The 22485-nt window shown below is 51.4% G+C and overlaps 5 protein-coding genes across 5 annotated transcripts; 3 read left to right on the top strand and 2 right to left on the bottom strand.

Annotated features, from left to right (window-relative positions):
- Window positions 1–1666: 1666 nt before the first annotated feature.
- Window positions 1667–4498, top strand: PV08_07110 (uncharacterized protein; the record flags this gene model as incomplete). Its single annotated transcript, XM_016381442.1, has 5 exons — window positions 1667–1702; window positions 1765–1857; window positions 1908–1993; window positions 2042–2688; window positions 2736–4498. 5 exons carry the CDS (start codon window positions 1667–1669, stop codon window positions 4496–4498), a joined length of 2625 nt encoding a protein of 874 aa, XP_016234544.1.
- An 813-nt stretch (window positions 4499–5311) lies between these two features.
- PV08_07111 (uncharacterized protein) lies at window positions 5312–7944 on the bottom strand (the record flags this gene model as incomplete). Its single annotated transcript, XM_016381443.1, has 3 exons — window positions 5312–7489; window positions 7620–7753; window positions 7857–7944. 3 exons carry the CDS (start codon window positions 7942–7944, stop codon window positions 5312–5314), a joined length of 2400 nt encoding a protein of 799 aa, XP_016234545.1.
- Window positions 7945–8262: 318 nt separating this feature from the next.
- Window positions 8263–9453, top strand: PV08_07112 (uncharacterized protein; the record flags this gene model as incomplete). The annotated part of the gene is made up of 1 exon (XM_016381444.1): window positions 8263–9453. One exon carries the CDS (start codon window positions 8263–8265, stop codon window positions 9451–9453), a length of 1191 nt encoding a protein of 396 aa, XP_016234546.1.
- A 523-nt stretch (window positions 9454–9976) lies between these two features.
- PV08_07113 (uncharacterized protein) lies at window positions 9977–10963 on the top strand (the record flags this gene model as incomplete). Its single annotated transcript, XM_016381445.1, has 4 exons — window positions 9977–10194; window positions 10343–10451; window positions 10576–10701; window positions 10781–10963. The coding sequence occupies 4 exons, from the start codon at window positions 9977–9979 to the stop codon at window positions 10961–10963; spliced, it is 636 nt and encodes a 211-aa protein (XP_016234547.1).
- A 1443-nt stretch (window positions 10964–12406) lies between these two features.
- PV08_07114 (uncharacterized protein) lies at window positions 12407–22000 on the bottom strand (the record flags this gene model as incomplete). Its single annotated transcript, XM_016381446.1, has 2 exons — window positions 12407–12447; window positions 12508–22000. The coding sequence occupies 2 exons, from the start codon at window positions 21998–22000 to the stop codon at window positions 12407–12409; spliced, it is 9534 nt and encodes a 3177-aa protein (XP_016234548.1).
- Between the last annotated feature and the right edge of the window lie 485 nt (window positions 22001–22485).

Raw genomic sequence — 22485 nt, forward strand, 5'->3', positions numbered from 1 at the left:
CACAGCTTTTGAAGGCTAAGCCGGCGCACTCAGCCGTCGACAATACGAGGTTTGTATGCGCGGAGTACCGAGCCGCTTTTTTGGTGTTCGCAAGGTTATTGAATCCTGCCGAGAACAATCCAAGCGTGTCCTATCTCACGGCCTAAGCTTCATTGATTGTACGCTAGATTCACAGTCGTGTGTCGGGAGGCTTCCAAAAATTTAGCGGACAAGCGCTGGCCAGTATTGACTCAGAAGCGTTGCTTCCTCCATGCACAGTTCAGCAGTACCTCATTCTGTTTGCTTCGCGCGCCGAAGGACCGAAAACACTACAAGACTTGGCAACGATGATGACGATGATGATGATATGGATATGGTTGTGGATGTGCAGGCTTTCCCTAAAGTTCTCGATGCCTCATTGATTATCTGGGGAGCTGAGCGACTGCCACTACAACACTGGATGCAGATAGTCCCCATGATTCCTAGTATTGGGCGATGAATGAAAAAGACTGTTGCTATCTCTGCCATAAGCCAAGAACGAGTTCGACAGATCCGATACATCACGATTGAGTTGGCCCCAGACTCAGAACATCTGACCAACGTTGGAGTGCCCGATTGTTCAAATTGTCAATGTTTATCTAGGATGCTATCACTGTGTTGCCATCACACATTTTCGAAATCGTTGTCGGAAGTATCACTATTCCCGTCGTCTGAGGTATCTTCATCCTGTCCACTGGGGTCTTGAAAGATGTGGCAGTTCGTATTCTTCTCATTGACCATATTAATGGCCCATTGTTGAATCTTGTCGAGTTCGATTTACTCGGTAGAAAAGTCGCACATCTCGATCAAAGTCCTGAAACCATCGGTCAAGCAGCTCTAACAAGCTTCGCATTTTGGTGACCTGGATTCGAGGATTGCTATACCGCATAGAAACGCATGCATATCTTGGAAAGACATCAAGAACCAAACGGTAGTCAGCAATCACTTGTCGACAACCGTGTAGCCATTGATTTGCTCAGGATCAACATAAACTCCATGAACTGTTGCGAGAGAAGGGTAAAGACATTGATTCGCCTAGGGCATATAGGATCTCCATCGAGTTCGAACGCAACATCCCTGTAAGAGGTAGGCAAAGGCCGCTCCTGTGGCGTCACAGCCATCAACTGCTAGACACCTTTTTCAGTGTAGTCTAGATTGGCGACAAAGGGACTCCGCAGCTCGTCGACCTTCTGTTTGTTTATCATGGAGGAACTTGTGAACGTTCTGCTTTTGTACCGTGCTGAATTCGACCAAGACCGGCGCATCCATGAACCTGTGAATGAGCTCGACCCCGACGATTCCCTTATAGCAGCAAAAGGGACGAATCCCTTATAGCTTTTGATGGCATCCCTACCAATGCCAGCCGCATGGCGAATGTCGGCGTTCATAACAACGAGGGGTTGGAAAATGATGAGTTGTGGTACGAAGGCACGGGAATGCAGGCCAGCTTAGTACGTAAGCAGCCAGTTAGAGACCCAGCGAGCTTTCAATCCGTCCGGGGGGCCGTTGAGTCTCTCTTATTACTCCACGCATCTTTATTTGTGCTGTGGCCTCGCGTTGCGCATATCTCTCACCACCACTTCTTCGATGCAAGACACCCGGATTCGACGGGCTTCGATGCTTTCTTGACATCCAGGAAGCTGCCACCATGGAGTTCTCGCGCACCGAGTATCCGAGTCTTCTGGTATGACCCGTCTTCTGCAATCCGCAGCCTCCGGTTCACGAGACTGACTCTTGTTGCGCCAGACCTCACTGCAACCCGAACAGGCAGTAAACATCCTCAATGATCGTGTCGACCTTATAAAGAAGATCAACACCGACATTGCCGATTGGCTTCAGGTTAGCACTGGCTGTATACCTCGGCTGGACGCAAATTAATCTGTACCCAGGAACGTCGCAGGGTAGAAGAAGCCTACGTCGCAGGCCTGCGGAAGCTCGCGCGAAGGCCACAACAAGATGGAGCTGCTGCGCTGGGGTAAGACTCACCGCTGTGTCATGGTGGCTTGTAATTGACACACATCAGCATCTTCCAGATGCCGTGGCAGCGCATCGTATCCGGTACAGAGAACCTCGCAGCCTCCCACGAAACCCTCGCCGCGAAGATCGAGACCGATGTCGAGACTCCCCTCAGGCAGTTTGCAAGCCGCAATCGAGAGATGCAGGCGTTGAGCACAACGCAAGGCAATCTCAGCTCTCTGGCAAAGGAATTGATGAATGCGCAGCGCAAAGCAGCCAAAGGCGGACGGAAGGCTGACAGTGCAAGCTCCACGCTTGAGGATAGCTCTCGACAATGGGAGACCCAAGCGCCCTATGTGTTTGAACAGTTGCAGGCACTGGACGAAACGAGAGTGAACCATCTGAGAGACGTCCTCACACAGTTTCAAACTCACGAGGTGGATGCCATTGAGAAGAACAGGCTCAGCGCAGAATCTTGTCTGAATGCGCTCCTAAACATTGAAACTGCGGACGAAATCAAGACATTTGCAACAAGAGCCACCACCACCCGCAACAGTCTCGTCAGACGTCGCAGCTCGGCGACAGCAAGCACGAGCGCAAGACCGCAGAGCTCCCATCTACGACCCCCTCCTACTCCACCCCCTCCGCGACATGCAGACGATAGACAAAGCCAGCGCACTAATTCGTTTGCTGGCCAGGATAGATTGGCCCCTTGTAAGTTGTCTGTCAGTCTACAACGCCCAGTGGCTAACATGATTCAGTGCCTGATGCTACACCGACCAAAGAGAAGAGCAAACTTGGTGGGCTCAAACGATTTGGTACAGTAATGGCTAGGAGAAAGAGTGTCGTGCCCCCTCCACATTCTCAATCTACCGAGGAGAAGCGAAAAACTCGGTCTTTTGTTCCTTTCAGGCGGGGAGACTCGTCGCGAAGCTTCCAGGACCTGGAAGAAACAGGGCAGGATCTGACGCCTAGCACCACTCGAGACGGAAGACCAATGTCATCGATATCACGAGACATACATGATGACTTGCCGTCTATTCCTCAACCTGAACCGCCATTGCCAACGACAAACGGGGCCAGGGCATTGGCAGCTCCTGTGGAATCGGTCCCAGACGTGGCAGCTCCTCAATCTGCCTTGCTTGATGCTGTCAGCACGCCAGAAAGCCAAGCTCACTCTCCAGAAAAACCCCAGCCTCCAGTACCAGGCTCGAATCCGTGGGCACCAGATTCGCCAGAAGTACCAGTTACAGGCCTTGCAAATGACGAGTCCTCCCGTAACTTCATGATACGTGACAAGCCAATCCAGGAGGATGAGAGCGAAGCCCAAAATGCTCTTTCTACGATGGCCAACCAGCTACGTACCCAAGCGCAGACCTCGGGCATTAACCGTGTCCAAGGCAGTGTGAGAGGACGGCGAGATGTTAGGAACACCATGTACGTGCCGAGCAGCACCGAACCGTTCGCAGCAAGCCCCTCTATCCCTCGACCAGGCCCGCCAGTCACCATTCCGTCCGGAAGCAATGCTAACGAAAACATCGCATCTCCAATACAACGACCACCACCTGCAGCAATGATTCATGAAGAGCATGGTTTGGGGTCCGACACGACCTCGATCCATTCTTCTCGCAGTCTAGCTGGACCTACCCATCATGTCGACCTTCACGAGGCTGGACTGAACGCTTCGATCGTGGAGAATGTCCATTCTTGGTTCACTGAAACCGGCATCAGCAAGTGCCTTGTTCTCGGAGAAGTGGCATTCGCATACAATCCCCCACCGTCGGGCGAGTCGGGCCACGAGTTGATCCGTATGCAGCACTTCGAACTGCTGGACAAAGTTGCTGCGAATCCGATATTCTTGACGCAGGTGAAACCTGACGGAGATGCCGTTGCCGAGGAACAAGCTGGTACTTACACTGTTGCCACTTCGGCCATTCGCAGGCCGACACCGATGATAGGCTTGAAATATCAACTTCACGTTGACGAGAGCAACCTTGGGCGGTATAGTCCAGTCCTGATCACTCCAGCCTGGCAGGTCATCCAAGGACAAGTGAGCGTCATTGTCTTGTACAGTCTCAATCCTGTCTTTGGAAGTCAAGCCATCAGCCTGAAGAATGTACAGATAACGGTCAATCTGGATACCTCGGGCGAAGGCACGGGCAGGGCAGTCTCGGCGATGATGTCGCCAACCCAAGGCGCAGTCTTCCGTCGCAAGACGTCGGCCGTGGTCTGGCGACATGGCGACATTGAAGTCAAGCCTGAGCAAGAGAGACTTCTCGTCCGCTTCATGACCGAAGGAGGCATGCCGAAGAAAGGTACCATTGAACTCAAATTCGAGATACCGGGGCTCACTGCCAGCGGGGTTGCCGTCGAGAAAGTGGTCACCGGGGGAGAAGAGAAGGACGCGGATCCCTTTGCAGATGACACCGCCGGCAGCAGTGCAAGGGGCAGTGCGGAGGAAAAGAGATGGGAAGGCCTTCCGACGAAGATGAAGTTGATCAGCGGCAGATACACCGCGAGCTGAGCTGTGTTCAACAATTTTTGCCCTCGAGACGGGAAACATATGGATGTACAGCAAGACCTGTTTGATTGGATAGAGCATTCGCGCGGAAGATACGATTTGGCTAAGAATCTATCTGGCCTTGGACATGCACCATCAGTAAATTTGCCGGGTTGCAACCATTGTGAATAGCATCGAGAGGGACTCGATACGTGTGCGCCTTCGCAGGGTTACATTGGTCGGGTCTCTCGACATAGTACTAATACAGATTGCACAGATAATGAATGAGTTTCTATTTGACGTTCCCTCTCCAAAATAAGAGATTGTCATGTCAGCAGTCCTTATATCTATCCTGACAGACTGTGAGTATTACTCGTCTCGTTACTCGTATTAGCTTGGTGGCATGACCGGTCCTATGGCTGTGATAGTCCTGGCCGAAGAGGCGGCCCAAGGCGTAGCCGGCCAGGACTTGTTATCACAGTTCCACTCCTAACCTGTGGAGAAAAGCCAGGACAGTTGTCTGGACATTCATTATATGCCCTAACCACTCATACTACAAGTGTTTCCCGAAACCGCCCTCCGCCTCGAGGACACATTGCACTTTTCTTTATTTCAAGATGCGAAAAGAATAAACGGATCACGCTTACCGGATTTAGAGTAAGTATATCTTAGTATATCTACAATATCGTATGACTTAGCAGGTGTTGGATTGCCAGGTAATTTCGAAAGCGTCGCAAATACTCCGTCCTGTACTCGGTAATTGAGATGCCACGATGAGACCCGCCGGCTTCGGTAGTTCTTCATTCCGCATTAACTAGCATTTCGATGATAACGCTCTTAACCATCGATATCTTGAATGTTCCCACGAAGTACCTCGAGAGCTATGCGCTCTTTCAGTGCAGCCTGGTCTCGTTGACAAGCTACTGTTATGGGATGTTCTGGACCAAGAACTTGGCGAAATCCGTCGACCGCGCGATCGTAAAGCTTGAGAGACTCGCGAAATCGCTGAGTAGCGCTCAATAGATCAGCCAGACAATAAATGCTGGCTAACGTGTGAGGATGATCTGCTCCCAGCACCTTCTCGCACCTCGCCAGGGCCTGCCGGTTCATCTCTTCCGCCTCGATATACTTCTCTTGATATCGTAACACCGATGCTAGATTGCCCACACTGATCAATGTATAAGGATGATCTGCTCCCAGCACCTTCTCGCACCTCGCCAGGGCCTGCCGGTTCATCTCTTCCGCCTTGATATACTTCTCTTGATATCGTAACACCGATGCTAGATTGCCCACACTGATTAATGTATAAGGATGATCTGCTCCCAGCACCTTCTCGCACCCCGCCAGGGCCCGTCGATTCATCTCTTCCGCTTCGGTGTACTTCCCTTGATATTGCAGCACCAATGCTAGATTGCCCACACTGATCAACGTGTCGGGATAATCCGATCCGAGCACCTTCTCAAACCCCGCCAGGGCCCGTCGATTCATCTCTTCCGCCTCGGTGTACCTCTCTTGATCTCGTAACACCGATGCTAGATTGCCCACGCTGATCAACGTGTAAGGATGATCTACTCCGAGCACCTTCTCCCTCCCCGCCAGGGCCTGCCGGTTCATCTCTTCCGCCTCGATATATTTCTCTTGATATCGTAGCACTGATGCTAGAATGTTCACGCTGGTCAACGTGTAGGGATGATCCGATCCGAGCATCTTCTCGTTCCCCGCCAGGGCCCGTCGATTCATCTCTTCCGCTTCGGTGTACTTTCCCCGATCTCGTAGCACTAGCGCTAACATTTCTGTACTATCTAATACCTCCATATCCTCTGGCTCTAAAGTTTCCTGTCTGATGGTGAGGCTGCTTCGAACCATAGTCTCTGCTTGGACGTACTGTCCACGCTGCCAAGCATACCATGACCCATGGTATAACACCTTCGCCCAGACTCGACGATGTGGGACACTGGACACATCGTGTCGCTGGAGGACGACCACGTGAGGGAACAGTGCTTGGCAGGTTGCCCAGTTCTCGTACTCTCCACGCGGAAACACTCTGCCCATCATGTCAATATATCGTTCTTGCCATTCGACGAGCTCTCCACGCATTTCGAGCCATTTCTGAGTTGATAATTGCACCAATCGATGCATATCAAACAGATTCTTGTCTGCACCGATGCCAATGAGGTCATACTCTCGTAGGGCCGCGATATCGCCCTCAAAGTCGATCTCACTAGGTTTCTCTTCCGTATAACAACCCTGAAGTAGATCCACAGGGATCGCTTCTCGGTCAAACAGACACATCAGGGCCAGTAGTCGGGCCGCTGAGTCTCGTGTCTGCCGTAAATGTGTAAATGTGATATGCCAGGTCATGATGATCGAATTCGACGCTTGCCGATCTCGGCGGGAATCGCGAATGTCTTTCTGGAGAAGTCGATTCCGTTCGCTATCACTCTTCGTGAGGATGTTGATATACCGGGATACCGTCATCCGCGGAGCACATTGGTCGATATATGTAGCTGCTTGGCTAATCGCTAACGGCATACAATCGAGATGCCGAACCAGCTGCTCCACCGCCTCGACACTCGACTTTCCTCCTCCATCTCCTTTCTTCAGCTTCTTGAGGAACAATTCCGTCGCCACATCCACAGCCATAGGCCGCACTTCTAGCACGTCTTCGTGATACACCTGCAATCTGCTCACCACCTCTTGATTGCGCGACGTGACCACGAGCGACCCATGGCGTGAGATGGGGAGAAATTCGGTCAGTGGCCGATCTTCAGATCTGACCGCCGTTCCACCTTGTGTCTCTCCACCCCGTGGTGTGAATAAGACATCGCGGTCGTCTGCGTTGTCCACGATCATCGTCCATCGGCCTTGGCGCTCATCCGATAACCATCCGTGCACCGTTCCCAGCACATCGGCGTTCGGCTCGTGGAGGCCCGGGAGACGTAGAGACGTCGCGATGGTGCGAAAGCTCTCCTCAAACCGGGTGACGGTACTGGCGTGTACCCAGAACACCCAGGTCTGCGGGTCGGCGTCTCGCACGCGGTAGGCATATTAGATCGCCAATTGGGACTTTCTTGCGATGGTGTAAGCCAAGTGAACTGTGATCGTTACCACCCGATCTGTCTTACCCGACTCCTCCCAGTCCTACCAGAGCGACCCGCGCTTCTGGTTTGAAGGCTTTCTGCCAGAGGTCGGTGAGGACATTGCGATCGACGAAGTCGGGGTCGCGGCGGTACGGGATGACTAGCGAGGGTGTGGGAGGAGTCGAGGATCTCTTAGGCGCTGACGCACAGAATCAAAGTCAGAATATGTTATCAAGATGAAGGCCCGCAAGGTGCGCATGGAATAATAATCATCACGTAGCTATGCCGCATGTACTCCGTACCAGATTGATTAAAGTTGATGGTTCCTAGGTTTGTCCCCACCTGTGCGGCCCAGTTGTCACCACTAAAATAAGTTGTGTAAGACGACATTGCCGAACAATTTTCGGGTTCAGTAGTTATTGAAGCTGAGCTGAAGGGTAAATATCACTCAACTTTTGCAGGAATTGGGAGACATGCCAGGCAAAGTCATGGACTGCGTCGTTGAAGGTGTGCAAGGCTGAATAAAACTAGATCACCGATCCCGCGGCCGTCCTTACACGTGCACTTTGCATGCAGAGACATTTTGAACCACTCCTCGGCGGATTCTTCAGTTGCATGCACTCTTCGGATTAAGACAAACCATGTTCCAGCTGTGCATCGCGGCAGACATTAATATCGTGCAATATAACTAAATATTACGTTGCAGTCATGGCTCCCCGGAAGTACGTTCCTCCTGAGTCCTACACCATCGGTCTGCTCTACACCAAACCACTCGAGATGCATGCCATCACGGTCATGTTGGATGAAGAACACGAGTCGGTCTCTTTGGCACTGGAAGATATAAATCAATACACACTCGGCCGCATAGGAAAGCACAATGTCGCCGTGGTGGGGCCGGCCCGAGGCGCTCAAGGGAAAGTAGCCATCGCTGATGTCGTCGGCTCCATCCGTTGGACCTTCAAAAACATGAACTCAGGCCTACTCGTGGGAATTGGGGGCGGGGTCCCTCATCTGCCCAAGCACGACGTGCGACTCGGAGATGTAGTGGTCGGAGCGCCCGAGGTAGGTCCGGCTGTCGTGCAGTATGATCTCGGAAAGGAGCTGCCCACAGGCTTCGAGGTCACCAGAACACTCAATAAACCTCCATCGTTACTTCTACAGGTGGTCAATGCGGTGGAGGATCAATACCTCCGACAAGCAGAGGGAGAAGAGAGTTTCTTTAGCAGACATCTTCAGCGTTTCAACAAATACCCTCGACTTAGGGAGCGATATCGACGTCCCGCAAGCGCTGACCGGCTTTTTCAAGACAGTTATCGTCATGAACCGGATACGGAGTGCCGCACTCATGAGCAGAAATATGAACAGGCTCGCACCGAACGTGGCTCTGCCGATGAAATCCAGATTCACTACAGCACGATCCTCTCCGGAGATCGAGTCATGAAATCCGAAGTCACTCGAGACAAGATCAGCGCACAGTTTAACGACGCCCTCTGTTTCGAAACGGAAGCCGCTGGACTCATGGATACCTTCCCATGCTTAGTCATTCGAGGTATTTGCAACTACTCAGACTCTCACAAGAACAAAGATTGGCAAGAGTTTGCGGCAGCCACAGCCGCGTCGTATGCACGGGAGCTTCTGCTGACCATGGCAGAAAGAGTCGTGCAGGGATTGGAACGTCCGGCAGCAATTCAACAATCTGAGCAAGTCTCGACCAGATCTCCTTCAAGTGTTTCTCGGATGCCCAGTGACCAGTGCTCACGTGTGGTCTTTTCAGGACCTTACAATCCAGGACTTCAGCCTGGATACAACTCTGGGACCATTACATGGAGCGCGCCAAACCAAGTTGGTTACGACAAACAAGGCATAAGCAATTTTACACCTGTGTCACACAAAGCTTGATGACATCGTGCTATACTGCGAAGAAGTTGGTCTCTAGTGCACAGCCACGAGGTATCAGTGCGTTGAACGGCGGTCGCCATTACATTGAAGGAGTCGGATCTTAGGAAGGCTCCGATCAGAACTTATACTGTAGTCAGAGTTTCTCGAGATCGACTTTGGGAAGTCTACGTAGTTATGTCGCATTTGACCCTTTAACCCATAATCATCGTCTCGCTAGTCGATGTCACAAGTGTCTAGTGCGGTTTTGGCTGATGCTGATGCTGACATAATGCAAGCTTCGTCCCATTTGCCCAGAACATCCAAGTTTTTGTTGGCATCTTCAATCTTTCCGTCGTTCCCGGCGCAACAACATCATCTATCATCCATCATCATCATCATCATCGCCCTCCTCGTCGCTTCCTCCGTAACAGCATCATCTACTTGAGACTTCGACTGATTTGATCTCATGCCCCATTAATACTCGAGCAGCCTCACACCTGACTGCCGCCAACATCGATTCCCCGCGTCTGAGAATCGTCGCACCATGGCGAAGACCATCGACAACGCGTGCGCGGACGAACCGTCGGCTCTGCCCTTCAAGACCGGAGGCCCGCTCGCCCGGAATCAAGAATACCTGATCTTCTACTTCTTGACCGTCTCCTCGTGGGGGCTGCAGATCGCATCGGCATGTCTGGGATCCCTCTACGGCGCGCAAAGCCACTATTTCATCGCCACGGTCTCGCCCTTTTTCGCCACCCACTGGTAAGCATCACCATCAAATCATATGTATCTAGCATCCACACGACCCAATTCTGTCGTTTTGCTGTCGTCGCAGCAAATCTCCAACTTTCTTCTCTTTTGTTTTGACTCTGAAGCGCGCGCGCTGACCGAAAAAATGCAAAAATTCCAGGATGGCGTTTCTCCAAACTTGCTGGTTGATGGCGACCGCGCCCCGAAACACAGTGGCCGATCGAGTTTCCTATCTCAATCTCGCGTGTCGATTTCAACGTCTTTGCGCTGTAAGTGCTCTACTTCCGGGCGGCCCTTCCCCCCCAAACAAACCACCGCCTTTGCCTTTTGGCTTTGCCTTGGCTGTCTTTGACAGCTCCGTTCATGTAACTGACCCGCTTGCTCACTCGTCAGCCTACCGCCCTGATCGGTATGATCACGTGGGCGGTCGGATATCGATTTCGCGGCAAAGCGTCCAGCCAGGCGTACTGGATTATATGGCTCGTGGTGTGGATCATGGAGACCGTGATTTGTATCATGGTACGTTGCAGAACCCCTCGCTCGCTGCCGCCCAACCTGTCGTCAATCTTTAGAAACTGACACCACGCTCGCGGCACAGAACGTGTACAACAACATCAACTGGGAGAGCGATCTCCTGTATCAGATCGCACCGGACTACCCCCAGGGGAACTACTGGTTGGGCATCCTGGGAATCCGAAGTATCTGTCGGACAAAGTACCGGAACCCCAAAGACGACGGCTTTGAAATGACCGACGGAGCGACTCTGCGGGAGGAGATTTGACGGTTTTTTGTTTGTTGTGTTGGGTTTGGGCGTTCGTCGGGCGATCCTGTCTGGGTGTCTATCCTACAGGGGTATCTCTGAGGTTCCTATCTCTGTCTCTCTCTGCAATCGAGAGCTCGGGGACCTGGGTAGGTAGGCAGGTAGTATCTGACACAGTTTACTTGTTCTTCTTTTCCCCGTGTGGTCAATCTATGTAGTATAACGATTGGATCGCCTTTCCACCTCCCGGTCTGGGTCTGGCCGTCCTTCCCATCCCATGACCTCCCACACACACACGCGCACCACCTTGAACCGATCTTTGTGGCTATCACATCCGGTCCAGACCTTCAAGTTCTGAAGTCGGCCCGTTTGAGGAGCAGGAGGTTGGTCGAAACACAACTAGCTAGATATGCGCGTGAGCACCGAGCGTCTACTCTGTACTGCATACAGGCCGGCCAGTCCCTCCCGCCGCCGCTTCGGGACGTTCATTTACACGAGAGGAGATGAGTGCCCGGTTGGCTGAAAATAGGACGGTAAAGCTAAGAATGGCTACGCGCGTGATCCAATGACGGCAATGATCCTGCTGTGCCCATACTTGTGTTGGCACACGTCCCTTGTGATGAGACGTACTCCCTCTCTCTCCGATGTTGATGTTTCCATGTGCGGTTTTTTGTTTTCAACGCGCGAGAATAAGCCCACTGAATTGACTTGATTATACTCAAGCAAGGCAGATGATTGGGCTAAGGATCAGATGAAACACAAGGCTATGCGATGGAGTCTTATTATTATTGTTCAAAATGTTAAACTCTATCTTGAAACACGCACGCATGCTGTGCCGCATGTGCAACTCGACCTCAACTCTTCCCTTTTCTTTCCAACCAATACGGCGATCCTTACTTCTGGTCTGCACTCTCAGCCTGTCTGCCGGAGAGATTGAGGCATCCAGCAACATTTCAACGCAGACACGGGACGGTTGGTGCCAAATGTAGATTAGTGATGTCATTTGTGTGGTTAAAGTACATGTCTTCTTCTTCTTCATTCATACCTGCAAAAACAACGATTAGATCTTGGGACAAAAACATACATCGTACCGGGCATGTGCATGAGTGTAGACGTACAATCATCCAAGAGAAAACCAAACTCTTCGACTTCGTAAAGGGCCTGGCTTCGCTCCGCCGTGGAAGAGAATGGATGTTGCCAGGTGTGTATGAAAAGTCTTTACGCCGCTTCGCTTTTGTTCGCATCCTGACCTGGGCATTGACCCTGATACTTGACAACCGGCGTCAGTATCGTAGTTCGCAATCATTCTGGGCAGACGCAAAGGGAAGTATGGAGAACTCACCAATTGAAACTCCGAGTGTTTTCAACGCCCAAAAGGGACATAAGCCATCCAAAAAGACCCGTTTTGCCGCATAACACTGTCCAACCAGTCCATCATGTCCAATGTCCACCAATTAGTGCTCATCATCCTTTTGCATTATACTTGTCATTGAACGCATTAACGGCTAAGCAAGGCTAGGTATCAGCAATCGTACCGAAAACAGACTGTTACGAGTAATACTCACCGATTGCAATCTGCTTGTACAGCCAATTCCTGCTGCCCTCGTCCGTGACGGGAATGAAAGGCCCGTTGGCACCGCCTTTGAGTCCAATACTCATGCCGGTCCTCTCTTTGCTGATGGTCTGGATGTCCGTCAATCTTACGTCCCATTCCACCCGCAGCTTCTTGGTCCTGATCATGAGGATCCGGTCGTACGTGATCACCACCATCATGTCACGACCCTCTAGTTCCAAGTGCGCAATGTAGTCCTCGTTGAAGTACTTGCCGTCGTCCGCAGTCTTCAGCCAGAACTGTCCGAGCGCCTCGCGTTGTGAGTATGGCCTGACAATACCATCCATACCAATGAAGCGAGTCAGACGCACGCGGTCGAGCCCCTCGGCATCAAACACCGTCGTGGTATTTCGGACACCCTCGGCAACGTTGGACGCAAGGTCGAAGGCTCCGATGGCCGGCTTGGTGGCTAGGCCAAGGAAGCCTTTCCCAACACCTTTGACGAAGCCGAGTGCACCTTCTTTCTCGGCGCCCTCGAGCGGATGCCGTGCCAAACCGCCGATTCCACTGGCCATGCTCGCGGCAAACGCGTTACCGCCGGAGGTGACGCCATACAGTGCATGCTTCGGTCGATTCCGGTTCTTCGACATGCGTCGTTGGTCCTGGAACTCCTTGTCCATGGTTGCAGCAGCGAGACCTTTCGAAACGGACCCGGTGAATTTGGCCATGCTGTCACTGAACCCAAAGACGGACTTTTTGACAAAACTGCTGGCGCCTTTGGCAATGCCAAGACCCAGCTCCTGAGGTCGGTCGGTCATCACCAGCCCCTGGTACGGCTCGTAGAAGATGTCTGCCACACCTGAACTCACGCTGTTGAACAAACCGACCGGGTTGCCGAGGAAATCGGCTGATCCGAGGATAATGTGAACCTGGCGGAGAACTTCCTGCGTGTAGTGATTTTGAATGTTTGCAACGAGGGCCGGCACCGAGACTCGCGCATTCTCCAGGAGTAGTGCGTTCAGCTTGATAGGTGCATCGTTGACATTGCCAATCGACATGGTCATGACATTGACAAAGAACATCAATGGGCTGTTGACAAAGTTGTCTTCAGCGTTAATGTGTTCCGTTCTCACAAACGAAAGGTCAAGTTGGATCGGCTGCAAGTGCAGAAGCTCAAAGTAGACGTCTTGTCCTTGCTGTTCCCGCGTAGGTTCCGGGATGTCCAAGTCCTCGTCACAAAGTTTACCTTCTTTCTCTTCCGCCCACGACGCACCTGGCACTTTCAGGAAATCAAGCATTGCAAAAATGAAGTCCTCGTCCAGCTCGACAGTAATCTGCTGCAAGAGTAGCGTAGCGTATTTGATGTACAAGACACCGTACGAGTCGTCCTTCACTCGGGTGACCATTGCGTGGAAGATCGGATGAGTTTCCATTTCTTTGCCAGTCTTGGGGACGACACTTGGATACAGCAGTATGGGGAAGATGCCGCCGTAGAGTTGATTGTCAATCTGAATCCATTTGACGGTCGCGTTCAACGTTTGGTAGAGTTTGGATTCCCCATACTTGAACTCAATTTCACGCCAGGTGAGATACATGAGCTCTTTCAGATTACTGTTCACTAGAGACACACCAATGCCGGCGAGTCTGAGCTCAGCTTTGAAATTCAGTTCGGATTCGATCTGCTTGACTTCGAACCCTTGGTTCAAGCTGGTCTGTGAAGCGTTGGTCATACCTGTCTTCTGTCGGTAGAGTGACTTGGATGGCTTGTAATTTGAGAGCACCAGCGTTTGTGTCGGTCCGTCAGCAACGATATTGACATCGATTACTTTCGGAGGACCACCGCGACCATCGGGGGGTAACTTGATCGGAATTAGGTTCCCGATTTCCATCAACTTGACGTATCTCTCTCGGCCTCTCGCGGTCAGCACAAGCTCTTTGTTCTTCGAAGCCGGATAATCCCAAGCATAAGGCATGATGCTCCGTGGGGGCAACTTGTAGCGGATGGGTTTCCAGCCACTCCCTTGATCTTCTTCTTCATCCTCGGCAATGTTCGGATTGGCCTGGAAAAACAAGAACTCGGTGTCGCTTTCGTTGCGCATCGAGAAAGGCCAGTGCTTCGTTTCAATGCTGAAATGCAGGAACAAAGTTGCATCTTCAAGAATGATTTCCACACGAACAAGTCGTTGCCTTTGACCATGCTTCGCAAGTTTGACATGAGTCATGCCAACGTTGGCCAGGTTGAAAGGAGACGACCACTGGTTGTTAACTCCAGGGAAGCACATGCACAGCTGCTTTTCCGGGCACTGTCGCATGAAGTAGATTGGAACGAGGTCATTATTCGCCATCTTGATGACTTCGGAAGAGCCAGGTTCGCGGAGCTCGATGTCTTCCCCTATCTTGTTCTTTAACATGAATCGAGGCGCGATCGTGACGACTTTGCTCAGGCTGTATTTGCCTTCTCCCTCCGTGACTGAAACTCCGACATGGAGTTCCGACTTACCCGAGGCGGAAGTGAGAACGACCTCATAGGCGCTCCCGATGGCGTCGAAGCTCTGCGGCTTGCTCCACGTGGAGTCGCCGATCTTTAACAAAGAGCGGTTTTTGCGATCATCGGTGGCATAGGAATACAACATGGGTAGTGCCTTCCCATGGCCGGAGCTGGTGCGAGCACCTTGTGACGCGGCGGTCTTTGCGGATCCGAAGAAAGCCTTGCTCTGGACGCTCATATCGAGTCCGGTCTTGTTCAATAGAACGTACGGACTGTAGATTGATACTCTGAATGCACCTCCACTGTCCTTCATATTCGTATAGTGGAGCTTGAGTTTGAGATGTGCGCCATGTTCGTCCCTCAGCTGCACCGCCTTTTCCCTCCGGAACTCCTCTTGAGTATTACTGTTGATGATTGCAAAGTCGCTCTGCCTGAAGGGAGTGTTCTCAAGTTCGACACTTAGCAAGAGGAGGTGGGACAGCTCAACCACATGTACTGGGCTGATGCCGCCTTTGCGGAGGAAGTTTGTCCAGTCCTTCTTTGTGTTCTTGTCGTAGATTCGATACTTGAAATCGTACGGAAGGAGGTTCTGTACCTCGACTGGTGCGGATATCTGGATCCTCATGTAAGGGTAAATTCTGGTCATGGGGTCCTTCGAGTTATATGCTGCATGCATCTGGAAGAAGAATGGCGGAGACTCGTCCCTCCCTTCTGCGGCACATGTGAGCGTCCGCGTCGACTTCTTGAGTAGGTCCTTCCAGAATAGCTGGTCACTTGACCATCCATAGCCAAAGCCTTGATCTGGTCTGATCAGAAGGGAGTGCACAAAAGCTGCTCCCACTGGAGCTGGCTTTGCGTCCCCAGGAGCGACCTTCTCAATCTTAAGAAGGTCTCCCTGTTCGGGGCTGAAGACACCAACCTCAATAGGTATCTGAGTTCTGTTTTCGACCAGGAGAGGCGAACGGAAGGTGATGTATTTCACGTTGTCCGACCCAAGCTTGACCTCAACCAGCATGCGATGCTGTACCCCATCCTTTCGTGGCTTCAGGTTGTACAGTGTTTCGCCTTCACGAATGACAGGGATGCGGTTGACGCTCTCGAAACCGCTTCCCTCAAGCTTGACGCCCACCAAGCCTGCGTTTCCTTCAGGAGTCAAACTTTCACGCATTGATGTTGCATCCTCGAAGCGCCAGGCATACTCTTCGCCATCGCTGAGCTTGGCTGCAGCTGCATTGTCGCTCTTTTCGTCAGCCCATACACTGAGATCAAATCCCGTGTAGTTTCGTATCCTGTATGGTGCATCTGCCACTCTCGGCTTGGATAGAATGTCTTCGTCCGTTGACAAGAAATTGAACGATTTCGACGCAAGTGCTATAGTGGCTGAGGTTATTGTAAGTTCCATATTCTTGTGAGAGTAGAGTTCCATAGACAGCACTTCAGGGTGGAGCTCTTTGGACATATGGAATCCCAGCTTCCATGGTTCGATGAGAGGTTCCCATGCAGACTTGGAAAAATTGTAGACGTTAATGAAGGTATCAATCTTCGTGTCTGCTGCCATTGCACCGGACCAGTCACGAACGTCCACCTGGAATTGCTTGACACTCCAGTCCAGGAGTGGGAGTTCATGTAGATCTCCGATCAGGATGACTCTAATTCCATCCACAGTTGCGATCAGCTCTTCTCTACTCATGACCACCGAACTCTTGGGAGGCTGCTTTGCAGCGGGTTTCGAGATCGACTTTGATCGCTTTGATCTCTTCGTTGTGCTGATGGTTTGTCCCGCCACAGACTTGCGTTTTGTCGATGCCGCCGTAGAAGAGCTTTTAACGTCTTTGATCTTCTTTGGTTCCGAATCTTGCTGCATCTTGGGCTGCGCCATCGTCGAAGAGGCCTTTTGAACAATCTGCATGGCAAGCAAGATATCGCGTAGTGACAGGCGGAGAACAAGAGGCTCTACCTCTATGCTGATTGAAGTCAGAGAAGAGTCCGCACCTTGGCTTCGACTGTCCATCGACATGGAGACACTGAAGTCATCCAAAATTCTCAGGCGGCTCGTCTCGAATTTATCCATTCGACATAAGAACATGCCAACCTTTGATATTTGCAGGGTTGTTGCATTTTGTTTTCCAACTAGGACCTCCTTTGTACCGAGCACAATTGCCTCGGTGTTCGATATAGCAGGATTTGCAATGAGGATGACCTGAGCATCAACAACGTTGACTCGGAAAGACATGGTCATCGAAGACGACTCGCTAGCTGTACCTCCTTGATCTTCGGCGAGTATGTCGCCACGTTCCTCCGAGGGACTCTTCAGGCTGCCACCATCAGTAGAGTCGTCCAGGTCCGCAATTGGAGGTGGTTCGTCAGACTGTAATGCTGCGTTTGCGAATGCCTGAAGTGCAAATACGTAGTCGAGAGCAACGATGATACGAGGGCTGTCGATGGTTAACATGACGATCATATGTCTCTCTTTCCCACCCGTGATCGACACACTGGCCATAAACTGTTGCTGAACATCAGTGTTGATCAAAGACATGATCTTTCGGAACTTGTTAGTTTCCTGCTTGCGACTGTCACGGATAGTGAAGGAGTGAACCAATAGCTCGGCTTCCATGGCCCCATCGCTGATCATGCGGAGCTTTACGTTTGTCTCATTCAGAGCAAACTTGGAGATACTGGCAGCGTCAAAGTTCTCGGTTGGGTGCTCTTCCTCGGCGAGGAAGAGCTCAAGACTGATGGTGGGTGCCTTGAACACGAAATTCAACTTGGTCCACGTCTCGTCGCTCGAGCCAAGCTCAGGGCCTTGATAGGTGCCAACAGCGCTCTCTTCTGTGGACGGCTCCTCGTTCTGAATGGCTTTAGCAGTCTCGGCCGGTAATTCTTCGGCGATGTCCTCGTCAGACTCGTTCTCGGTAGCAAACGCGGCAGGTATTGTTTTTGAGAGCTCCATTAAGAACTTGAATTGTGCCTGAGACGCCCGCAAGTTGATAGGAGACATTGATCCGTCGATCTCAAGATCGGGCCGTTCCAATCCTGCTTGGTGTTCCAGGTATCTAATCTTGAAATCCAAGTCAACCTGGTCAATCATTTCAAGTTCTTGTGACTGTCCGTCTTCATAGTGGAACTCAGTGGTCAGGCGAATATGTCTGATTCCAGTCGACAATTTGTTCACCAGGGGACCGCCCTTCTGGCCCTGAACGCCCACGAACTTGTTGCTGGCATAGATCTCACCTAAATAGGCAGTCAGCAGGTCACGTGGTCGGTCATCCACCATTGCTCTCGGGAACACCACGATCGGAGTCTTGATGACAATGTCGAAATGCATCTTCTGGGCGCTTTCTTGAACCTGAGTTGCTTGTTCTGCAGCGGCTTGCCTCGCAGCATTGAAGATGGCTTGCATCTTGCCGAACTTGACACCAAATTCCATGATCTTTCGAAATGGCTCCTCCAAGAAGTTCACCTTGATGGAACCAGACCGTAAGAAGATGCCAGAATCATACCCGGGATAGTCGCTTCGCGCCGAATTGAAAGTCTGGTATTTGAAATCGGCCAGATCGTCGCCCTCAATTGCGATCAGTCGACGCAGAGGCGAGTTTTCAGGTGCGCCTTGATTGACATCGTCGACTAATGATAAGCTACCTAATCTTGCCTTGACCTGCATAGTTCCGGCATCGAGAAAAATCCCAACATCACCCGAGTTCAATGAGAGCGTCGCAAGACGCACGCCGTCGTTGTTCAAGATAAGCGCGATGCTGGTTAACGCAGCCTTGATCCTGATCTTGTCTTGCTGCTGTTTGGCTGGCGATGTGTCGGGCGAATCTTGGACTTCGCTCGTGTCACTGCCTTGATCAAGCTGTGCTTGGTTCTGCTTTGGGGCGCCGGCAAATGTTGTCAGGACAAAGTCCAGAAGTGTCAACAACGTTCTCCTGGTCACGATGACATTGATTGTAGAGACTGACACATCGAGGTTCGTCGCGATGCCTTCATACGTAGATTGGAACTCTGGCGATTCTGGATTGACTTTGACAAACTTCACATTTAGCAGGTCTTTCCCTTCTTCAGCCTCGAAACCCTTTGATGATATTATCTGCTTAAATTCGGGCAAAGGTTCCTCCTCGATGTGATCGTCCACCGTTACGGAGCGCAGGAGAACTTCAGCAACCATGTCATATGGGCGGAGGTAGAAGTCGAAAAAGAAATGTTCGGCCACAAGCTCGACCAAGAGCTGATCCGGCTTTTTGCCCTCGGGGTCAGCCTTGTACAGTGATGCTTGCAGCTTTTCAACGGTGAAATTAATTTCGAAGTTGCGCTGGTGTATGTTTGCCGGCGCTTCATGTGCTTCGGCTTTGGCAACCACTTGAGTGGAGGCATCTTCAGAATCGGAGTCTGGGTCGATGATTGGCACGTCCTTGGTCTCCAATAATTGTACCGATTTCCTTTTCGATCGGACATTATCCTCTTGTCTGTTCGCTTCATTGACTTTGTCAGTGCCACTGGCATCGGGTGCAGAATCGAATTTGGGCACGGCGACTTCCAGCAGTCTCATCAAATTTTTGTATTTCTTGTCCGATAGCGACGCGTGCAGAACAGGCAATGTTCCCGATATCCGTGTCTTGGTGATATCAGGTGCCTTCGGAACGATGGAGTTCTCTAGGAGGAAACCCATGCTGATGCGATCGATGATATGCATCTGTTTCGAGTCGTCCGAGGCTTCAAGTTCTGCCCTCGTTGCTTCAATACCAGGTCCTATGAGGACCTGCGTTGATTCGAGCTTTAGATGGAACTTGTCATACATCAAGCCTTCGAGTTGTTTGAAGTCTTGCTCGGTATACTGTTGCTTCTGTTTCGAGCGGATGTCGTTCATCGTGTCCTTGTCAACGAGTTCGCTGTTCAAGCTGACGTGACCGGCATCCAGAATCATGCAAAGTGTACTTTCTTCCGTGATGCTTTCTGGGATAATAAAGATGGGCGCTTGGATGTCGAGGTTTGCGTTGATGGTCCTGTGCTCTTCCAGGGCAAATTCGAGCCCTGCTCTCGTCTGCTGTCGAATCTCCTCAACCGTTGCCCCAGCTGTTTCAAGCAAGGCACCAATGGACTCCATGTGCCGCTCAGGAGGCTTGAAGAATTTAGCTATTTCCACGACAAACTTGGGGTTGTGGATGAACTCGAGACTCTTCAACTTCAACATGATTTTCGTGTCGGCACTTTCATCCAGAGGATGGTTCTCTAAAACCAGGTGGAACAGGCTGTCTTCGACGTTTTCACCATTTGAGGCCTTTTCGTCCGTCTCTTGGCTGCCTTCGAGAGAATCGCCATCTTCCGATCTTTGTTCGTCTTTGGGCTGGTCCTCGACTCCTTTGACCTTGACGATCTGGGGAAACAAGCTTCCTTCAGTGGTACCGTCGTAGACGCGGAAACCGCCAAGTGCCACATCGGCCAGCAGGGAATCCGGTCGTTGCAGTGCCTTGGCTCTAAAATTATCAAAAACCAATTTGAGAACCTCTGTACCTTGACCATGAGGGTCGCGCTTCAGAGTGAAACTTCCAGTTCGTAGACTCGTCTCCAACTGTAGCTTCACAGTCTCTCGTGGCAGATCGACACTTTCTGCAATAGCTTTCTTTTCATCCCAGTCAATGGCGTTGTAGAGCTCCTTGCGCTGTTCGTCTGTCATGGCAGAGTCGTCGTCCTTGTCTGTTTCAGCTGGTTTTGAGCCCCACATCCATTGGCCCCAAGTCTGCTTTGGCGCAGGCTTCTTGACGCCAACATTCTCCTTCCGCAGCTGGGAATGGGCCAAAGATCTCCAGAAACGTAAGTCTTCATAGCTCAACTTGTACTCGAGATCGTTGAGATCTTTTGTTTCTTGTTCCGTCAATTTCTGGTCCTTTTTCTTCTTCTTGAATAGGTCAATATACTGAAGGCGCATGTCTCGGCGTTCTTTGAAGTAATCCCAGGTCCACTTTCGGTTGCGATCGTGGATCTTGTCTAGCACGGCAGAGCCTGCGAATTTCAGCCAGGCTCGTGGATCGTCTTTGGGACTTTTCTCAGGCTGCACTCTCTTGTACTGATGGTGACGAATGAAGTAATGCATCAGATCAACCAGCATCAAGGCGTCCCGGTATTGGTCCTCATCCAGAATGAAGCCCAGTTCTTGGAATAAGAGACGTGCTTTGAGTTTTGGTCGGTCAGTTCGGCCTGTCTTATCCATTTCAATACCCGCGCGCCCGCTCACTGGCTTCAGCAGGTATTGAGAATTGCCCGTGTCCTCTATGCCTTCTTTGAAGCGGCGTAGCAGATCTTGCTTGTCAATTTCTTGTGCATCGGCGCCGACATCACCTCCCCTGCCGGTTCCAAACAGATCCGCATCGCTGTTCCAGTAGACGGCCAGAGAGTTCAACACAGCCAGCTTGTGTGTGGTGTCTGACGTGGATTGGATGAAAGTTGGTCGCCATTCGGAATCGGTGCTCACGGCGCTCATCTCCTTGAGGGTCACACCAACGGCGAATGGATGGCCCGGCGTGGCTATTGAATCTTCATATCGTATGTGAATGTTCTTGATGCTAACCTGCAGATTGTCGACGATAGCCGTTACTAAACTCTGGGTGAAGCTCTGGTTCTTTTGCTGCTCCTCCGGGCTCATAGCCTCGGTATTGCGTTCTTTCAGTAGCTCGGCACTCTCGAGTTTCTCCAGCTTGACGGCGACGGCGCGTTTCTCTTCCTCTTCTGCATCGTAATCGTCCTCGGATTTCGGGGCTGAAAGTAAGAACACATCCTCAATGTTGACTCTGACGGGCTTTCCACGAAGATTCGACCACGGAATGGATATGGTCAGTTCCCCCAACCGACCTTCTACCACGTTGATGGGCAGATGCAGCTGGTCCAGAGCTTCGCGTCGAAGTTCGAGGTTTCGCAGTTTGACGTCACCAGACCAGATCCCGACGTTGAGTTGCTTTGGGTCGAAATTTTTGACGTACATGCCCAAGAAGCGGTTGAGAAGGTTGGCGACGAGACCTTCCAACATGTTGGCGGATGGTGACCGTCACCCAGGTCGGGTTTATTTGTGGGATAGAGGGGTTATGATTACCTGGGCCCCGGTAGCAGCAACATGGGGGAAGATGCCAACGACGGCGATCGGAGCGAAGATGATAATCCAAGAAAGGTACACCAAACGCGACTGCAGTTTCGCAGAAGCAAGAGCAATGTCAAGGAAATCAATGAACGAAGCCAAAAGATGCCCAATGTCCGCTGGGTGAACTAATGGAATGGAAGGAAATGAAATGAATTGAGAAAGTCGTCGCCTTGAAAGGACAACTTGGTTTACGTTGTCGTCATAACGCGTGGGAAAGTTGCTCGTAGCACCGCCACTTATCAAATGAAATGTGGCGTAATGGGTTGCCGAATCGCGTCGGCTCTCGTAGCCTCACAACCCTTCGACAACTACAGTATCTCTCCTCTTGCTGCCCGATCGTGGGATTCTACACGTGTGTCACCAGAATCAACATGATG

Source organism: Exophiala spinifera (genome assembly GCF_000836115.1).
Source record: "Exophiala spinifera strain CBS 89968 unplaced genomic scaffold supercont1.5, whole genome shotgun sequence".
Taxonomy (NCBI): Eukaryota; Fungi; Ascomycota; class Eurotiomycetes; order Chaetothyriales; family Herpotrichiellaceae; genus Exophiala; species Exophiala spinifera.